At 35.1% G+C, this 20,221-nt stretch overlaps 1 protein-coding gene across 1 annotated transcript; it reads left to right on the plus strand.

Moving 5' to 3' along the window:
• The first annotated feature begins 14,812 nt into the window (after positions 1-14,812).
• LOC116122303 (putative disease resistance RPP13-like protein 1) lies at positions 14,813-19,742 on the plus strand. The gene is made up of 3 exons (XM_031408167.1): positions 14,813-16,612; positions 16,733-19,252; positions 19,389-19,742. Exons 1-2 carry the CDS (start codon positions 14,908-14,910, stop codon positions 19,231-19,233), a joined length of 4,206 nt encoding a protein of 1,401 aa, XP_031264027.1. The 5' UTR covers positions 14,813-14,907; the 3' UTR covers positions 19,234-19,252; positions 19,389-19,742.
• The last annotated feature ends 479 nt before the right edge of the window (positions 19,743-20,221 follow it).

The following is a 20,221-nucleotide window of genomic DNA, read 5'->3' on the forward strand; positions in this document are numbered from 1 at the left end:
CCAATACCACAAGGATGCTGGCCCCAAATTTCCCCTCCACCATTAGTAATTGGCCTCTTTATAATCTGAAACAGCAAGACTATTAAAGCATTGAACCTATTCTTCAAAACATTAAAAAAAAAAAATGACACTCTTAAGGAGATCAATAAACAGAATAATTGAAAATCATTGATATGAAGAACCTTGTATGACGTCTCAATATTAGGAAATACATTTTGTTGTTCATTTGCCAAAACTTGAACCCCATGATTACGTCATGAATAATGATCTGAAACACCAAAAACATTATCGAATTTCATATTGAACACTTAAGTTTACATAAATAATAATCGGTGGATTCTTAAAGCAATATGTCACTACAAAAGGACTATTGGTAGTATGTTAGTGAAACATATCATATAAAAACCATCCAATGAACACAAAGTCAAAAGACTGCAAAAGAAATAATTATTACCTGTGGAGTACCATCCAATGGAAGAATAAGCAATATGTCTCCATGTCCTGCCAATGGGAACAGCATCTGTATACTTTCCTTCCTTTTTTTTTTTTTTTATGTTTTATATTTTTTTCCTCTATTTCACTTATTTCTTTTTTTTTTCCTTTTCTCTTTTTCCTCCTTTTTTTTCCTTCTTTTTTTCTTTTCAACAACCTCTCTAACCGCAAGGATGTTATTAAATTGTCTATGCCGTTAGCCATCTATAACTACAAGACCAAAAAACAGAAGAGGAAATGTTAGTAAACCATACAAATGTATGAAAATGAAAGACTTCAAATCAAAAGAAGAAAACAAAAGCTTGCATAAACTACCTATATTGTATTGGAACAAATAGCAGCCCAATGTGCTCTGGAACAAAAGCTTGAGATCACAAAAGACCAGAAGAAGGCCTGTAACACAAATAACCACACTAAGAAACTTTGCAATACAGAATCAGTGTAAAATTCTTATTGAGCAAAACTTTAACCTTCAATGCAACATAAATTCTTATGTTGTTTTCTTTTTCTTTTTCATTTTCATTTTTTTTATTTTCGACAAGGATCTACCTCCTTGTCAGGCTTCAATAATGTTATTAAATTGACTGCAGCATGCGCAGGGGTTTCTCATATATAACTGTAAATCAAAAATCACAAAAGAGAAGGTTGAGTAAACACAACAAATGAATGAAAATGAAAGATTCCAGATCAAGAGTAAAAAACAGAAGCCAATATAAACTACCTAAATAGTATTGGAAAAAAAACGGCCCAAAGAGCTTCGAAACAAAACCTGGAGATCACAATGGACCTGGAAAAAGCCCTGCCAATGGGACAAGCATTTGAGCACTTTCCTTCCTCATTTTTTTTTTTTTTTTTCCCCCTCTATTTCACATATTTCTTTTTTTTCGTTTTTCTTTTTTCCCCTTTTTTTCGTTTTCTCTTTTTACTCCTTTTTCTTTTTTTCTTTTTTCTTTTCAACAACCTGCTAAGCCGCAAGGATGTTATTAAACTATCTATAGCATGGGCAGCCATTTGCCATCTATAACTACAAGACCAAAAAACAGAAGAGACAAGGTTAGTAAGCTATACAAATGTATAAAATGAAAGACTTCAGATCAAAAGAAAAAAAAAAAAGCGCTTGCATAAACTACCTATATTGTATTGCAACAAACAGCAGCTCAATGTGCTCCAGAACAAAAGCTTGAGATCACAAAGGACCTCAAGAAGGCCTATAACACCAGATAAACACACTAAGAAACTTTGTAATATAGAACCAGCATAAAATTCTTATTGAGCAAAACTTTAACCTTCAATGCAACATAAATTCTTACCTTGTTTACTTTTTCTTTTTCTTTTTTCTTCTTTTTTTTCTTTTTAGCAAGAATCTGCATCTTGTCAGGCTGCAATAAGGTTATTAAATTGACTGCAGCATGCGCAGAGGTTTCTCATAGATAACTGTAAAAGAGAATATCAAAATAGAGAAGGTTGAGTAAACACAACAAATGAATGAAAATGAAAGATTCCAGATAGAGAAGAAAATAGAAGCCAATATAAACTACCTAAATAGCATTGGAAAAACAGCAGCCCAAAGTGCTTCGAAACAAAAGCCAGAGATCACAGTGGAACTGGAGATCACAATTGCCAGTGGGACAAGCATTTGTACACTTCCCTTCCTCTTTTCTCTTTTTTTTTTTTTTTTTTTTTTTTTTTTTTTTGCTTTCTTTTTTCTCTTCTTCATTTTTCACTTTTTTTTTTTCCTTTTCTCTCTTTTCTCCTTTTCTTTTTTTTTTCTTTTTTCTTTTTTCCTTTTCAACAACTTGTCAGGCCGCAAGGATGTTATTAAATTGTTTGCAGCATGAGTAGCCGCCGTTTGCCATCTATAACTACAAGACAAAAAAAAAAAAAGAGAGAAGGTTAGTAAACTATACAAATGTATGAAAACAAAAGACTTCAAATCAAAAGAAGAAAACAGAAGCTTGCATAAACTACCTATACTGTATTGGAACAAACAACAGCCCAGTGTGCTCCAGAGCAAAAGCTTAAGATCACAAAGGACCTGAAGAAGGTCTGTATCACCAGATAACCACACTAAGAAACTTTGCAATATAGAATCAGCGCAAAATTCTTATTAAGCAAAACTTTAACCTTCAATGCAACATAAATTCTTACCTTGTTTTCTTTTCCTTTTTCATTATTCTTCTTTTTTTCTTTTCAATAATGTTATTAAATTGACTACAGCATGTGGTAGGGTTTCTCATATATAACTATAAAAGCAAAAATCAAAAGAGAGAAGGTTGGGTAAACTTAATAAATAAATGAAAATAAAAGATTCCAGATCAAGAGAAGAAAACAGAAGTCAATATAAACTACTTAAATAGTATTGGAAAAACAACGGCCCAACGTGCTTTGAAACAGAACCCGGAGATCACAATGGACCTAGGAAAAGGCCTGCCAATGGGACAAACATTTGTACACTTCCCTTCCTCTCTTTTATTCATTTTTTTTTTTTTCTCTCTTTTTCTCTTATTTCTTTTTTCTCTTTCTTTTCTTTTTTCATTTTTTTTTCCTTTTCTCTTTTTTCTCTTTTTTTTTTCTTTTTTTCTTTTCAACAACATGTCAAGCTGCAAGGATATTATTAAACTGTCTCTAGCATGAGCAACCATTTGCTATCTATAACTACAAGACCAAAAAATAGAAGAGACAAGGTTAGTAAACTATACAAATGTATGAAAACGAAAGACTTCAAATCAAAAGAAGAAAACAGAAGTTTGCATAAACTACCTATACTGTATTGGAACAAACAGCAGCCCAATGTGCTCTGGAACAAAAGCTTAAGATAACAAAGGACCTGAAGAAGGCCTGTATCACCAGATAACCACACTAAGAAACTTTGCAATACATAATCAAAACTTTAACCTTCAATGCAACATAAATTCTTACCTTGTTTTCTTTTCCTTTTTCATTATTCTTCTTTTTTTCTTTTCAACAAGGATCTTGCCTCCTGTCAGGCTACAATAATGTTATTAAATTGACTGCAGCATGTGGTAGGGTTTCTCATACATAACTATAAAAGCAAAAATCAAAAAAGAGAAGGTTGAGTAAACTTAACAAATGAATGAAAATAAAAGATTCCAGATCAAGAGAAGAAAACAGAAGCCAATATAAACTACCTAAATAGTATTGAAAAAACAGCGGCCCAACGTGCTTTGAAATAAAACCCAAAGATCACAATGGACCTAGGAAAAGGCCTGCCAATGGGACAAAAATTTGTACAATTCCCTTCCTCTTTTTTTTTTTTTTTTCTCTTTTTCTCTTTCTTTTCTTTTTTCATTTTTTTTTTCCTTTTCTCTTTTTTTTTTTCTTTTTTCTTCTTTTTTTCTTTTTAACAACATGCTAGGCTACAAGGATATTATTAAAGTATCTCTAGCATGGGCAGCCATTTGCCATCTATAACTACAAGACCAAAAAACAGAAGAGACAAGGTTAGAAAACTATACAAATGTATGAAAATGAAAGACTTCAGATCAAAAGAAGAAAACAGAAGTTTGCATAAACTACCTATACTGTCTTGGAACAAACAGCAGCCCAATATGCTCTGGAACAAAAGCTTGAGATCACAAAGGACTTGAAGAAGGCATGTAACACCAAATAACCACACTAAGAAACTTTGCAATACAGAATCAGCGTAAAATTCTCATTGAGCAAAACTTTAACCTTCAATGCAACATAAATTCTTACCTTGTTTTCTTTTTCTTTTTCATTACTCTTCTTTTTTTTCTTTTCAACAAGGATCTTGCCTCCTGTCAGGCTGCAATAATGTAATTAAATTGACTGCAACATGTGCAAGGGTATCTCATATGTAACTGCAAAAGCAAAAATCAGAAGAGAGAAGGTTGAGTAAACACAACAAATGAATGAAAATGAAATATTCCAGATCAAGAGAAGAAAACAGAAGCCAATATAAACTACCTAAATAGTATTGGAAAATTAGCGGCCCAAAGTGCTTTGAAACAAAAGCTGAAGATCACAATGGACCTGGAAAAAGGCCTGCCAATGGGACAAACATTTGTACACTTCCCTTCCTATTTTCTTTTCCTTTTTTTTTTTCTTTTTTTTCTTTTTTTTCTCTTTTCCTCTAATTTCTTTTTTTTTTTTTTCTTTTTTCACCTTTTTTTTCCTTTTCTCTTTTTTTATTCTTTTTTCTTCTTTTTTTCTTTTCAACAACCTATCAGACCGCAAGGATGTTATTAAATTGTCTATAGAATGAGCAGCTATTTGCCATCTATAACTACAAGACCAAAAAACAGAAGAGAGAATGTTAGTAAACTATACAAATGTATGAAAATGTAGGATTTCAGACCAAAAGAAGAAAACAGAAACTTGCATAAACTACCTATACTGTATTGGAACAAACAGTAGCCCAATGTGCTCCAGAACAAGCTTGAGATCACAAAGGACATGAAGAATGCCTGTAACACCAGATAACCACACTAAGAAACTTTGCAATATAGAATCAGCGTAAAATTCTTATTGAGCAAAACTTTAACCTTCAATGCAACATAAATTCTTACCTGCCTTCTTAAGAAAAGGCCTCCATTTAGTATTTTTCCTTGTTTTCTTTTTCTTTTTCATTTTTGTTCTTTTTTTCTTTTCAACAGGGATCTGCCTCTTGTCAAGCTGCAATAATGTTATTAAACTAACTGCAGCATGTGCAGGGATTTCTCATACGTAACTGTAAAATCAAAAATAAGAAGAGAGAAGGTTGAGAAAACACAACAAATAAATGAAAATGAAAGATTCCAGATCAAGAGAAGAAAGCAGAAGCCAATATAAACTACCTAAATAGTATTGGAAAAACAGCGGCCCAAAGTGCTCCTAAACAAAAGCTGGAGATCACAATGGACCTGGAAAAAGGCCTGCACCACCAGATAACTACACTAAGAAACTTTCCAAAACCAAATCAGTGTAAAAATCTTATTGAGCAAAACTTCATCTTCCAATGCAACATAAATTCTTACCTGGTTTCAGTGAAGGCTTCCATTCATTATTTGATTTGTTAGTAGTAATTCCTTTGCTGCAATCAATGGGAAAAAAATATAAAAATCCATCAAACCAGGGAACAAAACTATTTAACAAGGCAACAATAATGTTATCAAAGCAAAGGAAAAAATCAAAAGACAATATAGTAACAGATCATCCAAGTGGCAGATAAAACACTACTAACCTTAAGGAACCAGTTCGAGATGTCTGACCTAACAGGCAAGGATGATAAGCACCATCAACAGCAATACATGGTAGACAATATGTAGTAATCAAAGCTCATACAGCAACCACCAGAACTGGAAGCCTAAAACAGTAACAACAGCAACCACAGTTAATTCCCAGCATTCTTAGAGAAAGCAAAGCATGAGCATTAAAAGATTTAAAAGAGCAGATACATCAAAGAAGAAACATGGTAGTAACACTACCCCGCTCTCAACTCAATGAACGCAAATGAAATCACCTATCAGTTGAATCAAGGGAAATATTTAATGCTGGTACATTATAAACTCAGCTTCAATAAAGAAAAGTAAATAATTTCAACCATGTGCGGCAAGTCAATCACCCATCTAACAAACTAACAAAGACATTTAAGGGAAGCCCAAAACATTTAAGCAAAGAGAGAACTACTATACCATGTCATTTCGGAATTCCCCAAGCCAAGCTATGGCTGAGCAACATAACCAGGAAATGCCATGCCAACAACAGGAACTACAATACCACAACAATGCTGGCCCCAAATTGCCCCTCCACCACCAGGAATTGACCTCTTTATAATCTGAAACAGAGAGGATATTAAAGGGTTAGACCTATTTTTCAGAACGTTGACAAAAATCAGTCTCAAGGAGATTAATAAACAGAATACTTGAAAATAATTAATATGAAGAACCTTGTATGACATCCCATTATTAGGAATTGCGTTTTGTTGTTCGTTTCTCAAACCTTGAACTCCATGATTACATTACGAATAATGATCTGAAACACCAAAAAAATTATTGAAAAACTAGTAGTATTTTCATATTGAACACTTAAGTTTACATAGATAATAATTGGTGGACTCTTAAAGCAATATGCCTCTAGAAAAAGATTATTGGCAGTATGTTAGTGAAAACTATCATATAAAAACTAAAAAATAAACGAAGCACAAAAACAAAGTCAAAAGACTGCAAATGAAATAAGTATTACCTGTGGAGTACATCCAATGGATGAATAAGCACAAACAGGATGAAAGACAAACCTCCACGTCCTACCAATGGGACAAGCTTTTGTACACTTTTTTTCCTCTCTTTTTTTCCTTTTTTTCTCTTTTTTTTTTTCTTTTTTCTTTTTTCTTTTTTTTTTTTTCTTTTTTTCATGTTTTCATTTTTTTTCTTTTCCCTTTTCTTTTCTTTTTTTTTTCATTGTTTTCTTTCTTCTCCTTTTTTTTTCTTTTTTTCTTCTTTTTCTTTTTCAACCACCTATCAGGCAGCAAGAATGTTATTAAATTGTCTATAGCATAAGCGGCTATTCGTCATCTATAATTGCAAGACCAAAAAACAGAAGAGGAAAGGTTAAGTAAACTCAACAAATGAATGAAAACGAAAAACTTCAGATCAAGAGAAGAAAACAGAAGTCAGTATAAACTACCTAAATTATATTGGAAAAACAGCAGCCCAAAGTGCTCCGAAACAAAAGCTAGAGATCACAATGGACCTGGAGAAATGCCTGCATCACCAAATAACCACACTAAGAAACTTTGCGACACCAAATCGGCGTAAAAGTCTTATTGAGCAAAACTTCAACCTTCAATGTAACATAAATTTTTAACTAGTTTCAGGGAAGGCTTCCATTCATTATTTTATTTGTTAGTACTAATTCCTTTGCTACAATCAATGGGAAAAAAATATAAAAATCCATCAAACCAAGGAACATAACTGTTTAACACCGCAACAATAATGTTATCAAAGCAAAGGGAGAAAAAATCAAAAGACAATATAGTAACCAATCAAATAAGTGGCAGATATAACACTGCTAACCTTGAGGAACCAGTCAAAGGCTTCCATTCATTATTTTTCCTTGTTTTCTTTTTTCTTTTTCTTTTTTCTTCTTTTTTTCTTTTCAACAATGATCTACCGCCTGTCAGGCTGCAATAATGTTATTAAATTGATTCCAGCATTCACAGGCATTTTCTTTTTTCTTCTTTTTTCTTTTCAACAAGGATCTGCCGCCAGTCAGGCTGCAATAATGTTATTAAATTGATTGCAGCATTCAAAGGCATTTGTCATATATAAATGCAAAAGCAAAAGACAGAAAAAGGAAGGTTGGGTAAACACAACAAATGAATCAAAACAAAAGACTTCAGATCAAGAGAAGAAAACTGAAGTCTGTATAAACTACCTAAATTATATTGGAACAACAGCAGCCCAAATTGCTCCAGGACAAAAGCTAGAGATCACAATGGACCTGGAAAAAGGCCTGCACCACCAAATAACCACACTAAGAAACTTTGCAACACCAAATCAACGTAAAAGTGTTATTGAGCAAAACTTTACCCTTCAAATGCAACATAAACTCTTACCTAGTTTCAGGGAAGGCTTCCATTCATTATTTTTCCTTGTTTTCTTTTTCTTTTTTTCCTTTTCAACAAGGATCCGCCACCTGTCAGGCCGCAATAATGTTATTAAATTGACTGCAACATGAGCAGCGCCTTGCCATCCATAGCTGCAAAAGCAGAAAACAAAAGAGGGGAGGTTAAGTAAACTCAACAAAGGAAAGAAAATGAAAGACTTCAGATCAAGAGAAGAAAACAGAAGCCAGTCTAAACTACCTTAATTGTGTTGGAACAAACAGCGGCCCAATGTGCTCTTGAACAAAAGTTGGAGATCACAAAGGACCTGGAAGATGCCCTGAACCACCAGATAACCACACTAAGAAACTTTGTAATACAGAATCGGTGTAAAAATCTTATTGAGCAAAACTTTAACCTTCAATGCAACATAAATTCTTGCCTGGTTTCAGGGAAGGGTTCCATTCATTAGTTTTCCTTGTTTTCTTTTTTCTTTTCTTTTTTCTTCTTTTTTTCTTTTGAACAAGGATCTGCCGCCTGCGAGGCTGCAATAATGTTATTAAATTGACTGCAACATTCGCAGGTGTTTGTCATATATAATTGCAAAAGCAAAAAACAGAAGAGGGCAGGTTGAGTAAACATAACAAAATAACGAAAATGAAAGACTTCAGATCAAGAGAAGAAAATAGAAACCAGTATAAACTACCTAAATTATATTGGAAAAACAGTGGCCCAAAGCTCCTGCAGCACCCGCCAGAACTGGAAGCCTAAAAGGCAAAAACAGCAACCATAATTAATTCTTAGCATTCTCAAAGAAAGCAAAGCATGAACATCAAAGGATTTAAAAGAGCAGGTACATCAAAGAAGAAACATGGTAGTAACACTACCCCCACCCTCAACCCAATGAGTGCAAATGCAATCGCCTATCATTTTAATGAAGGGAAATATTTAATGCTGGTAATTATAAACCTAGCTTCAACAAATAAAAGTAAATGATTTCAATGCTGTGCAGCAAATCAATCACCCACCTAACAAACTAACAAAGACGTTTAAAGGATGCCCAAAACATTTAAGCAAAGAGAGAACTACTGTACCATTTCATTTCAGAATTCCCCAAATCAAGCTGTGGTTGAGCAACATAACCAAGAAACATCATGCCAACAGCAGGAACTCCAATACCACCAGGATGCTGGCCCCCAATTTTTTTCTTTTTCTTCCTTTTTCTTCCTTTTTTTTTCTGTTCTTCCAGTTCTTTCTTTTCTTTCTTTTTCTTTTTCTTTTTCTGATGAAGAAACTAAGAGATTGTAAACTACATATACTATTAGAGAAAGAAAAATAGGGTGGGGTGGGATGGGGTGATTTGTCGTGGAGACGCTGGTGATGTGAAGAGAAGAAAGGAGACGAACTGCGCGATAAGGATGGATACGCCGCTGGCGTGCTATTAGGTTTAAATAAACATGTTGCGTAATACCAATTAGCCCCCTAACGGTTACTTTCTTATCGACGCAATCCAATTGGTCCGTTGGAGGACGAATTTGAAATTTAGTAGCCTCTAAGGTACTAACGGTCACTTGGAGGACGAATTTGAAATTTAAAAATCAAGTTGTCCTTGTTGGTGTCTTCTAGAACTATAGGGACTAACCTAGTTATCTGATTAGTTTTAATAAATATGAAATTAAAAAATGGAAAAATTTATTTAGCAAAAAACAATAAACTAATAAATAATAATAATAATTTTATCATATATCATACATATATAATAATAATTCTATCTGAAATAACATATAAAATAAATTATATTTAATCAATGTAATTGTGAGATTAATCCTTTAATAAATATGAAATTAAAAAATGGAAAAATTAATTTAGCAAAAAACAATAAACTAATAAATAATAATAATTTTATCATATATCATGCATATATAATAATAATTTTATCTGAAATAACATATAAAATAAATTATATTTAATCAATGTAATTGTGAGATTAATCCTTTCATAAATATGAAAATAAAAAATGGAAAAACTAATTTAGCAAAAAATAATAAACTAATAAATAATAATAATAATTTTATCATATATCATACATATATAATAATAATTTTATCTGAAATAACATATAAAATAAATAGTTTTGGTGGTTTTGTGCTTCAGCCTTCCAGTGCAAACAACTTAGGACATTAGAACAAGTTTCAGAGTTGGTAATTGTGAGAAACTCATGCATTTGTGGCAGATTGAGACTTCTCTTAAGAAGCCTCCACAAGGGTTGCATAGCTGCAGCTGCCTCAAAACACTACGCATTCAAGATAGCCCAACTCTTGTTCCTTTTCCACAGGACGGTTTTTTGCTGAATCTAACTGAACTTGAGATTATACATTGCCCTCCCTTAACATCCTTACCTGGGGGAATGAAGCATGAAAATTCTCGTCTTGAAAGGCTACATATTGAAGGTTGTCATTCACTTGCATTCATTGTCAAAGGTCAACTAACTCCATCTCTAAAACGGCTTTCAATAAAAGATTGTGAGAAATTGCAGTTTTTGTTTGGTGATACAGAGGATAAATGTAGTGCCTCTGCATTTGTTCTTGAGAACTTGTGTATCAAAGAATGTCCATCTCTGATGTGCATATCACCAAGACGCCAGTTACTCATGGCGCTTACACATCTTGATATTTGGGATTGCTCAAAGCGAGAGTTGATAGTAGAGTGGTTCGATAGTAACGTCTCTTGGGACAATATTTATCTTGGGATGTGAACATCTTAACCATCTTTATCAGATATATGTATAGTTTTCAAACCTTGTAAGACACTTAGAGACCTGCCCTAAAGTATTCAAAATCTCAACTGTCTCCAAGAATTATTAATAAGGAGTTGTCCAATGTCCAAGTATCAAACCGTTTCTAGTAGAAGGTTTCCCTGCCAGCCTAAGATCTCTTACAATTACCAGTAATCACACAATCTATAAGTCGCTGAAGGAGTGGGGATTGCACAAGTTCACCTGCCTTACAATCCTGGAGATAGGTGGATGTCCACATGTAGTGTCTTTTCCAGAGGATGAGATGGGAATGATGTTGCCCACCTCTCTAACTGATCTGACCAATTCAACCGAGTTATATGTATATAAATAAGACAAATAAAAATCATAAACACACCCATTTATTTATTTTTTCTAGATTTGTCATCAGTAAAAAGGTGCTGAAATCAAATCTGTACATGCAACTAATATTAAGCTATTTATTTCATTTAAAGCATACTTCCAACACCATCATGTCTACTGTCCAGCCAAAAACACCCAAGTATATTATCCAGCAACACAACTGCCATTTATTTACTTACACCAACACTGGTAACAACCTAGCAGAAGCATGACGAGAAAAGATTCTCAACAGAATATTAACATGCAAACATGAGTCTTATGTTTATGGGAAAATCTGGTGACATGCAACACAAATGAACTTTATTAAAGTCATATCTGGGACAGTTTCACTCATTCCATCTTCAACCGAGGACATGCAAGCAAAGAAATTTGCACTTAACAACAAGATGCAACAGACGGCATGATATGACACATTTACCTAACATACAGACATGAATTTAAGTTTTTAAATAAGAATTTTGGTTTAATCCACTTACCACTTGAGATTTCACCCATGTACTAAACATACTGATTATTCAAATTAAAATCAAATTCTAAGGATTTCAACCATAATCTTAAAGAAATGACATGCAGCCCGTGATTCAAACATTTGGATGCAATGTATCTCCATGCATGTAAAATTCTTCATATTTTCAAAACAAAACTCAAAATTAGCACCTAATTTCAGCAATTTTCAAAACCCAATTAAATGTCCTTCTCAATTAACACATGCAAGCTAGAATATTGAGAAAAAGGTTTTGGTTTTTGCCACTCACAAATTCAGCTCAGCCGAACTAAAATTGAAGCCTCAAGCACTCTTTTCTTCCACACCCGAAACCAAATGGGAGTGATGTGTTTAAAATTTCTCCTCCATTTTTGTTTTACTTTCACTCTCACTCTACCTCTCGGCCAAACCCATTCCTCTCTCTCCTCTTTTTCCCTTTTTTTTTGTCTTCTTCTTCCTTTCTTCTTTTTGTGTTTTTCTCTCTTCTTTATTTTGGGCGAAGCCCAATTTATATATAAAACAATTACTTAAAATTATGAAACTACCCCAAAATTCTCTTATTCTCACCATGACCCCGCCACATCAGCTTCTATTGAAAATGCCCAGATTTCTCCCCTTAGCTGCATGCAAACCCAAAATCTCTCATTCCTTTTATTTTAACTCCCAATAAAACTTTTAAAAACTAACAATAATCCCATATATATGAGGATTAAAAAGGGGGTTTTACATTCTTCCTTTGTGGTTATGTGCCTTCCCAATCAAAGTTATACCTTTCCTAGTTAAATTGTTATTTTTGAGAGGGGAATTCAACTGCTGGCTTGCTTACAAATCTTGGCTCTGTTTTTTCTTCACTTAATTAGTGAGATTCTCTTCCTTCAGTTATAACTGTGTTTCTTTTTCAGATTCTTGGTGGGTAACCCTTTTTATTTGATTATGTTTTATGTATGAATTTAACTTTTTCAGTTATTTTATGATATATCAGAACAATATGGGAGGTATGGCTTATCACGGCCTTATGTATCTAAGTGTATATTTTTTTCTCTCTCAGTAATAAATTTTCCTTATATTGTCAAGGTTTGCCTCTCAATTGCCATTTCACTTCATTTTGATTGGTATGTGAGAAGCGGCCAATAGCAAATTACAACATGCAAACTTTATTTGAAGATGAGGTATCAAAGATTGGTTCATTCCATCTTATATTAGCTTGTATAAAAGTCGTTACAATCAATGTTAGTGTTGGTAAGTTGGCTCTACCCTTGCTTCTGTCAACGCCTTCATTCCCGTTACCGTTATGAAAAACCTCCACTAGGACCACAAAGGTTGTCATTCTTTGGCATTCATGGTGAAAGATAGCTACCTCCATCCTTTTCTACAATAGATTGTGAGAAATTGCAGCTTTTGTTCGGTGATACAGAGGATAATTCTAGTGCCTTTGCATCTCTTCTTGAGGACTTGTTAATGTCCATCTCTCACGTCACCAAGAGGCCAGTTACCCATCGCGCTCACACATGTTGATATTCTGTTTTGCTCAAAGCTAGAGTCGATAGCAGAGAGGCTCCATAGTAACATGTCTCTTGGGACAATAAGTATCGCGGGATATGAACATCTTGATTCTTTACCTGACGGCCAATGAACATTTCTTAAACCTTGTTTCCTTCCCAGAAGGAGGGCTTCCCAACACTAGTTTATATGTTTGTTTGTCTGAATGTAAGACACTTAGAGACCTGCCGGACGACATTCACAATCTCAGCCGTCTCCAATGTTTCTCAATATGGGGTTGTCCGAGTATCAAATCGTTTCCAGTAGAAGGTTTCCCTACCAGTCTATAATCAAGAAATCTGCAAGCCACTGAAGGAGTGGGGATTGCACAAGTTCACCTGCTTTGCAAGTCTGGATATAGGTGGATGTCCAGAGGCAGTGTCTTTTCCAAAGAATGAGATGGGAATGATGGTGCCCACCACTCTAACTTATCTGACCATTTCAGAATTTCCTAAATTGGAAAACTTATCTTCCAAAGGCTTTCGTGATCCAACCTCTCTTGAATATCTAAGGATTCATGATTGCCCAAAGCTTACAACTTTTCCAGAGGATGGTCTGCCATCTTCACTTCTGGAATTATACGTTATAACTGTCCTCTTCTGAAAAAACAATGCAAAAGGGGTAAAGGTCGAGAATGGCCTAAGATAGCTGACATCCCTTGTGTTAAAATAGATAGAAGATTCATATATGATCCAGAGGAGGAAGAATGAGTTATATTTAATCTCAGAAGCTCTGTCAAATTTACAATTCAATACCAAAAATTTCAATCCTTAGTTTAATTATTGGTAACTCGTTCTCTACCTCCAATGAAAAGTATTAGTAATTTATCTGAGAATTTTATAATTACAGAGTTTGTTAATTATATGGAGGACTGAAATCTGAATGTAATCCATCAATACTACAGTTGCAATGGTGAGTTTCCAAGACTTACACCAAATTCTTTGTCATAAATAACGTGTTTCCTTGTATGATATTCCCACATCATTCATCCCATAATCTCATTGTTTACATATGTCAATGTCACATAGATGATACCAACCTATAATTAATAAGATGGTGTGAAAAACTATTATTGTTTACTTGGGAGCCATTCTTTTAGCAATTGTTTTTTTTTTAACTTTCCAAAAAAGGTTGAGAAATTTATGGTTGGAATGAGATTCTTACTCTGTAGTTATGTGCCTTCTCAACCAAAGCTTTTATAAGAGAACTGACAAATCGTCCACTTATGTTTTTTACAAAAGACAACCATGCTTTATAGAAGAGAGATTGAATTTATAGTATGATTCAAATTAGTTCATTTTATTCATTAGTTGTGCTTGTTGGAGTTCTCTCTCTTAAGGTCTGGATACTACTGGATAGTTATCTGGGGTAGATAAGAACTGAATAGTGAGTGATTTTATGCACCTTTCTTTTTCAACCAAAAAAAAAAACAATTATTAGAGGGGAAGAAATAGCAAAGAGAAAGAGAAAGAAGAGACAAGGTATAAAGCGAAAGCAGAAAAAGCAAAATAAAGTGGGAAGAGTATAAACTTTATAATTATTATTTTTTTCTTTTTAATTGCAAAAGAAAAAGAAAAGAACTCTCTCGAAGAAAAGAAAGAAAATCCATCTTACCTGCATTCATCCATCTCATTCCTGTGATAACCCTATTTCCAGAAGAGAAATTGAGCCATGGTTTTATCTGAGGTATTTCTGTCTGCCTTCCTTCAATTGCTGTTTGACAGACTGGCGTCCAGGGAGTTGATGAATTTTGCTCAGCGGGAGGGAGTACCGTCAAAGCTAAAAAAGTGGGAAAAAACGTTGAAGATGATTGAAGCTGTGCTTAACGATGCAGAGGAAAAGCAACTGACTGATGGGGCCGTGAAAATGTGGTTGGATGATCTCCAAGACTTGGCTTATGATGTGGAGGACATTCTGGAGGAGTTCGCTACAGAAGTAGTACGGTGCAAGTTGGAGGAGGAGGATCAGGCTAGCACTAGTAAGGCTCAGAGCCTCATCCCTTCTTGCCTCGGTGCTTGGAGACCAAGTGCTTTTAAGTTCAATACTAGGATACGGTCCAAGATAAAAGATATCACTCGCCGGATGCAGGATCTCTGTAAACAAAGAAATGATCTTGGATTGGAGAAGATTGCTGGAGGGCCATCAATTCCTGCTGAATGGCAAAGACCACCACCCACGACAAGTTTGCCAATCGAATCGGCTGTTTATGGGAGAGAAGAAGATAAAGCCAGAATAATCAAAATCATGTCAACTGCTGAATCGGGTTATGCCAACTTTCTTGTGATTCCCATTGTTGGTATGGGAGGCATCGGTAAAACAACTCTTGCTCAGCATGTGTTCAACGACAAGGCAATGGAAGATTTCAAGTTCGACAAAAAGGCATGGGTTTGTGTTTCTAGTGACTTTGATATTTTGAGAATCTCAAAAGCAATTATGGAGTCTTTCACTTTCTCTTCCTGTGATTTAAAGGATTTAAATCCTGTACAGCTTCAACTAAAAGAGGCAGTATCTGGTAAAAAATTCTTACTGGTTTTAGATGATGTTTGGAGCACTAATTATGGCTTGTGGGAAACATTAAAATCTCCCTTCATGGCTGGAGCTTCAGGAAGTATAATAATTGTGACAACACGCAATGAAAATGTTGCAAAGACTATAGCGCCTGGTGTATACAACTTAAAGCTTCTATCGGATTATGATTGTTGGTCCGTGTTCGTGAAGCATGCATTTGACGACAGAGATCTTGGTGCGCGCAGAAATGTGGAAATGATCCGTCAAAAAGTGATCGAAAAGTGCAGAGGCTTGCCATTGGCAGCAAGGACTCTTGGCGGACTTCTACACTCCAAGACAAGAGATGATGAATGGGACAACATACTGAACAGCAAAATTTGGGATTTACCAAATGAAAATGAGATCCTACCGGTGTTAATGTTAAGCTATCATCATCTTCCTTCACATGAGAAGAGATGTTTTGCTTATTGCGCAATTTTGCCAAAAGGTTATGAATTTGAAGAAAAAGAACTTGTCCTTCTATGGATGGCAGAAGGTCTTATTAGAGAATCCAGAAGTAACAGGCAATTAGAAGACTTGGGCAGTGAGTATTTTCGTGATCTAGTATCAAGGTCAATTTTTCAACGATCAAGTAGTAATAATTCTAAGTTTTTAATGCATGACCTTGTCAACGATCTGGCTCAATGGGTTTCGGAAGAATCAAGTTTTAGGCTGGACGATGTAATGGCCCAGAATAAACAATTGAAAAGTGCTGAAAGGGTGCGCCATTCTTCTTATATTTCTCATACTCTTGATGGCAAAAATAAATTTGAGATCTTCCATAAACTTGAGAACTTAAGAACATTCCTGCCTATTGTCTTATTAATTGGTGACGATGAGAATGAAAACCATGATGATGATGACAATGATGATGACGATGATGAAGATGAAGATGGCGATGCTGATGCTGATGCTGATGCTGATGACGGTGATGATGACAATGATGAAGACGACGATGAGGATGATGAAGACAATTATTATTATATATCACATATGGTGCTTTCTGATTTGTTGTTAAAGTTCAAAAAATTAAGGGTGCTATCTTTAAGAAGGTATTATATCACGGAGATACCTGATTCAATCAAAGTTTTGAAGCATCTAAGGTACCTCAATCTTTCTCATACTCAGATTAGAAATTTGCCAGAATCAACATGTTCATTGCTCAACTTGCAAAGTTTAATATTACGAAATTGTTTTCGTCTTTTGAGGTTGCCTCTCAATATGAGAAATTTGATCAGTCTACGCCATCTTGATATTAGAGGTGTAAATTTACTGAAAAATATGCCATTGGGAATGAAAGAATTGAGATGTCTTCGTACTTTGTCTAATTTTATTGTGGGCAAAGACACTGGATCCAGATTGAAAGATTTGAAAGATCTCAAGTTTCTCCAAGGAGAACTTTGCATTTCAAGATTAGAGAATGTTAATGAACAAGATATCGGAGAGACCATTTTAAGAGATAAAAAAGACCTAGAAATGTTGTCTTTGAAATGGCGCTCTCAATCTGATAACTCAAGCAATAAGGCAGCAGAGGAAAATGTACTTGATATGCTTCGACCTCATGGAAATATAAAAGGACTCATAATCAATGGCTATGGTGGCAAGAGATTTCCATCTTGGATAGGAGATTCATCTTTCTCCAACTTGGTGGTTCTAAGATTGGAAAGTTGTGCAGGGTGTTCATCATTACCTCCTCTAGGACAACTAAGCTCACTCAAAGATCTCACCATCAGAAGGATGACAGAAATAAAAAACATAGGTTCCGAGATTTTTGGAGAGAAATGCTCAGAGGCTTTTAAATCATTAGAGACTCTTTCTTTCGAGGATTTGCAAGAATGGATGCACTGGAACCTAATCCAAGAAAGTGAGAATGTTGAAATTTTTCCTCAGCTCCTCAAGCTTTCAATTGTCAAATGCCCCAAACTCATTGGAAGATTACCAGACAAGCTTCCTTCGTTGGTGGAGCTTGAAATTCACGAATGTTCGCAGTTGGTAGTTTCATGCCCAAGCCTTCCTACAGGCAGTAATAATCCAGCTGACTCCAATTCACAGAATGCTTCGACTCCTGAAAATTTTTCAGAGTTTGACAATTGGTTACAGCAAGGGTATCAGAAATTACAACGATTAAGTATCGTTAATTGTGAGAAACTCGCCTCTTTGTGGCATAATGAGATTTCTCTTGAGACGCCACCACTAGGGTTGCAAACCTGCAACTCCTTCAAGTCACTACGTATTCAAGATTTCCCAACTCTTGTTTCGTTTCCAGAGGTCGGCAATTTTCCCTCTCTAAGGATGCTTGAGATTGTAACTGGCGATTTTCTGTCAACCTTAACACAGGAAATAAAGCATGGCAATATATGTCCTGAACGGTTGCGAATCGAAGGTCGTCACTCTATAACATTCATTGAAAAAGGGCGTCTTCCTCCATCTCTAAAATCGCTTGAAATAATAAATTGTGAGAAACTGGAGGTTTTGTTTGATGATATAGAGGATACTTTTTCTCTTGAGTCCTTGTGTGTCGAGAATTGTCCATCTTTGACCTGTTTGTCATCAAGAGGCCAATTACCTGACAAGCTCAAACATCTCGAAATTCGGAACTGCTCAAACCTCACAACTTTTTCATTAACTGGAGAGTTACCTTTGTCACTCACAAATCTCAAAATCTGGGATTGCTCAAAGCTAGAGTCGATAGCAGAGAAGTTCGGAAATAACATGTCTCTTAGATCAATTCGTATCAAGAGATGTGAGAATCTTAACTCCTTGCCTGAGGGTCTGCACAATCTTAACTGTCTTTACGAGATTGATTTGTCAGACTGTCCAAATCTTGTTTCCTTCCCGGAAGGAGGGCTTCCCAACAACAATTTAACTGAGGTGTCCTTCAGTAGATGTGAGAAACTTGAGGGCCCGCCCAACCACAGTCAAAGTCTCGGCCGTCTCCAATATTTGATAATCGAAGATTGTCCAAGTGTCAGATCATTTCCAGTAGAAGGTTGTCCTACCAGCCTAATAGGACTTTCAGTTTTGAATAATCTTGAAATTTATAAGTCCCTGAGGGAGTGGGGGTTTCACAAGTTCATCTCCCTTTCTTACCTGGAGATTTGTGGATGTTCAGATGTAGTTTGTTTTCCACAGGAGGAGATGGGAATGATGCTCCCAAGCTCTCTAACTGACCTGATCATTTCTAAATTTCCGCAGTTGAAATCTTTATCTTCCAAGGGTTTTCAGGAATTACTGTCTCTTGAAACTTTGGAGATCAAGGATTGCCCAAGGCTCATATCTTTCCCAGAGGAAGGCCTGCCATCTTCACTTTTGCAGTTATACATATATTCCTGTCCTCTCCTGGAAAAACAATGTAGAAGAGATAAAGGACGAGAGTGGTCTAAGATAGCTGACATTCCGTGTGTTGAAATAAATGGAAGATTTATCTACAATCCAGAGGAGGAAGAATGAACTCAGAAAAATAGTACAGGTCAATCCGTTCTACTTTTCGATTTCATATTTTCAGTCCGTAGTTAAGTCAATAGTAACTAGTTATCTACCTTCAATTGAAAGTATGACTAGCTTATTCAGATTCTATACTAACGGAGTGTCCTAATCCTGTGAAGGAAGCAACTGAAATCTGAATTGATCTATCATCAATACACCAAGTGCAAGGTAAGCTTCTGAAGAGTACTGCTACACTTACCAAATCTTATACCCCCATTCTCTATCATAAATGTTAATTAGTACTTCTATACATTATAAATATTTTCACGCTTTGAGTTTGATGCAGTTATCTTAGTGATTGATCTGCTTTCCAGATGAGGCTGTTAAGCTCATAGTAGTTTCGATTTCAGGAAAAGTTATCTGCTGTGCTGAGACTGCAGTTGCTTATCCAATGTCCTTCAACCTGATTTTTCTGTGTTTGGTATTCAGAATTCACTGAGCGCATTGAATATTTTGGGCTCTAATTTTACTATTTGTTAGTGCAAATACTTTACTCTGTTTCATATTCTGTGCACCTTTGGCAATTTTGGGGGCTCATCTAAACAATCAGTCTCTATTTTTTTCTGAATTTTTAAGCACGCATTAAGATCAAACAATTACATCAATCTGTCACTTTGGTCTAATGATATTCTGCAATTACAATGTGCAGATTTCAGTTTGATACAGCCGTCTTCATCAGCAGAGATTGGCTTTAGCTTCCCTATCTCGTACTGTCTTATTTTTATAGTATGCTAAGAGTGGATAAATCAAGTGACAAATATCCAAAGGTACGAATGAATTTCTTCTCTACTTCTAGTCAGAATTATTCTTTGAAATCTCGTGTACAAGTTAACTCTTTTTAGTAAGACCTAAAGTCCAGATTTTAAAAATGGGATGTCTACAGAAGAGTCTGACTATCAATCGAACTCGTTTCTTTGATAAACTAAATTATGTTTTACATTCCAGCATTATA

Source organism: Pistacia vera, unplaced genomic scaffold, assembly GCF_008641045.1.
Source record: "Pistacia vera cultivar Batoury unplaced genomic scaffold, PisVer_v2 Contig133, whole genome shotgun sequence".
NCBI lineage: Eukaryota > Viridiplantae > Streptophyta > Magnoliopsida > Sapindales > Anacardiaceae > Pistacia > Pistacia vera.

Coding starts and splice junctions, on each gene's coding strand:
- LOC116122303 (XM_031408167.1), top strand. CDS start 14,908: ATGGTTTTATCTGAGGTATTTCTGTCTGCCTTCCTTCAATTGCTGTTT. Junction 16,613..16,732: donor GCCTATTGTCTTATTAATTG/GTGACGATGAGA, acceptor ACAATGATGAAG/ACGACGATGAGGATGATGAA.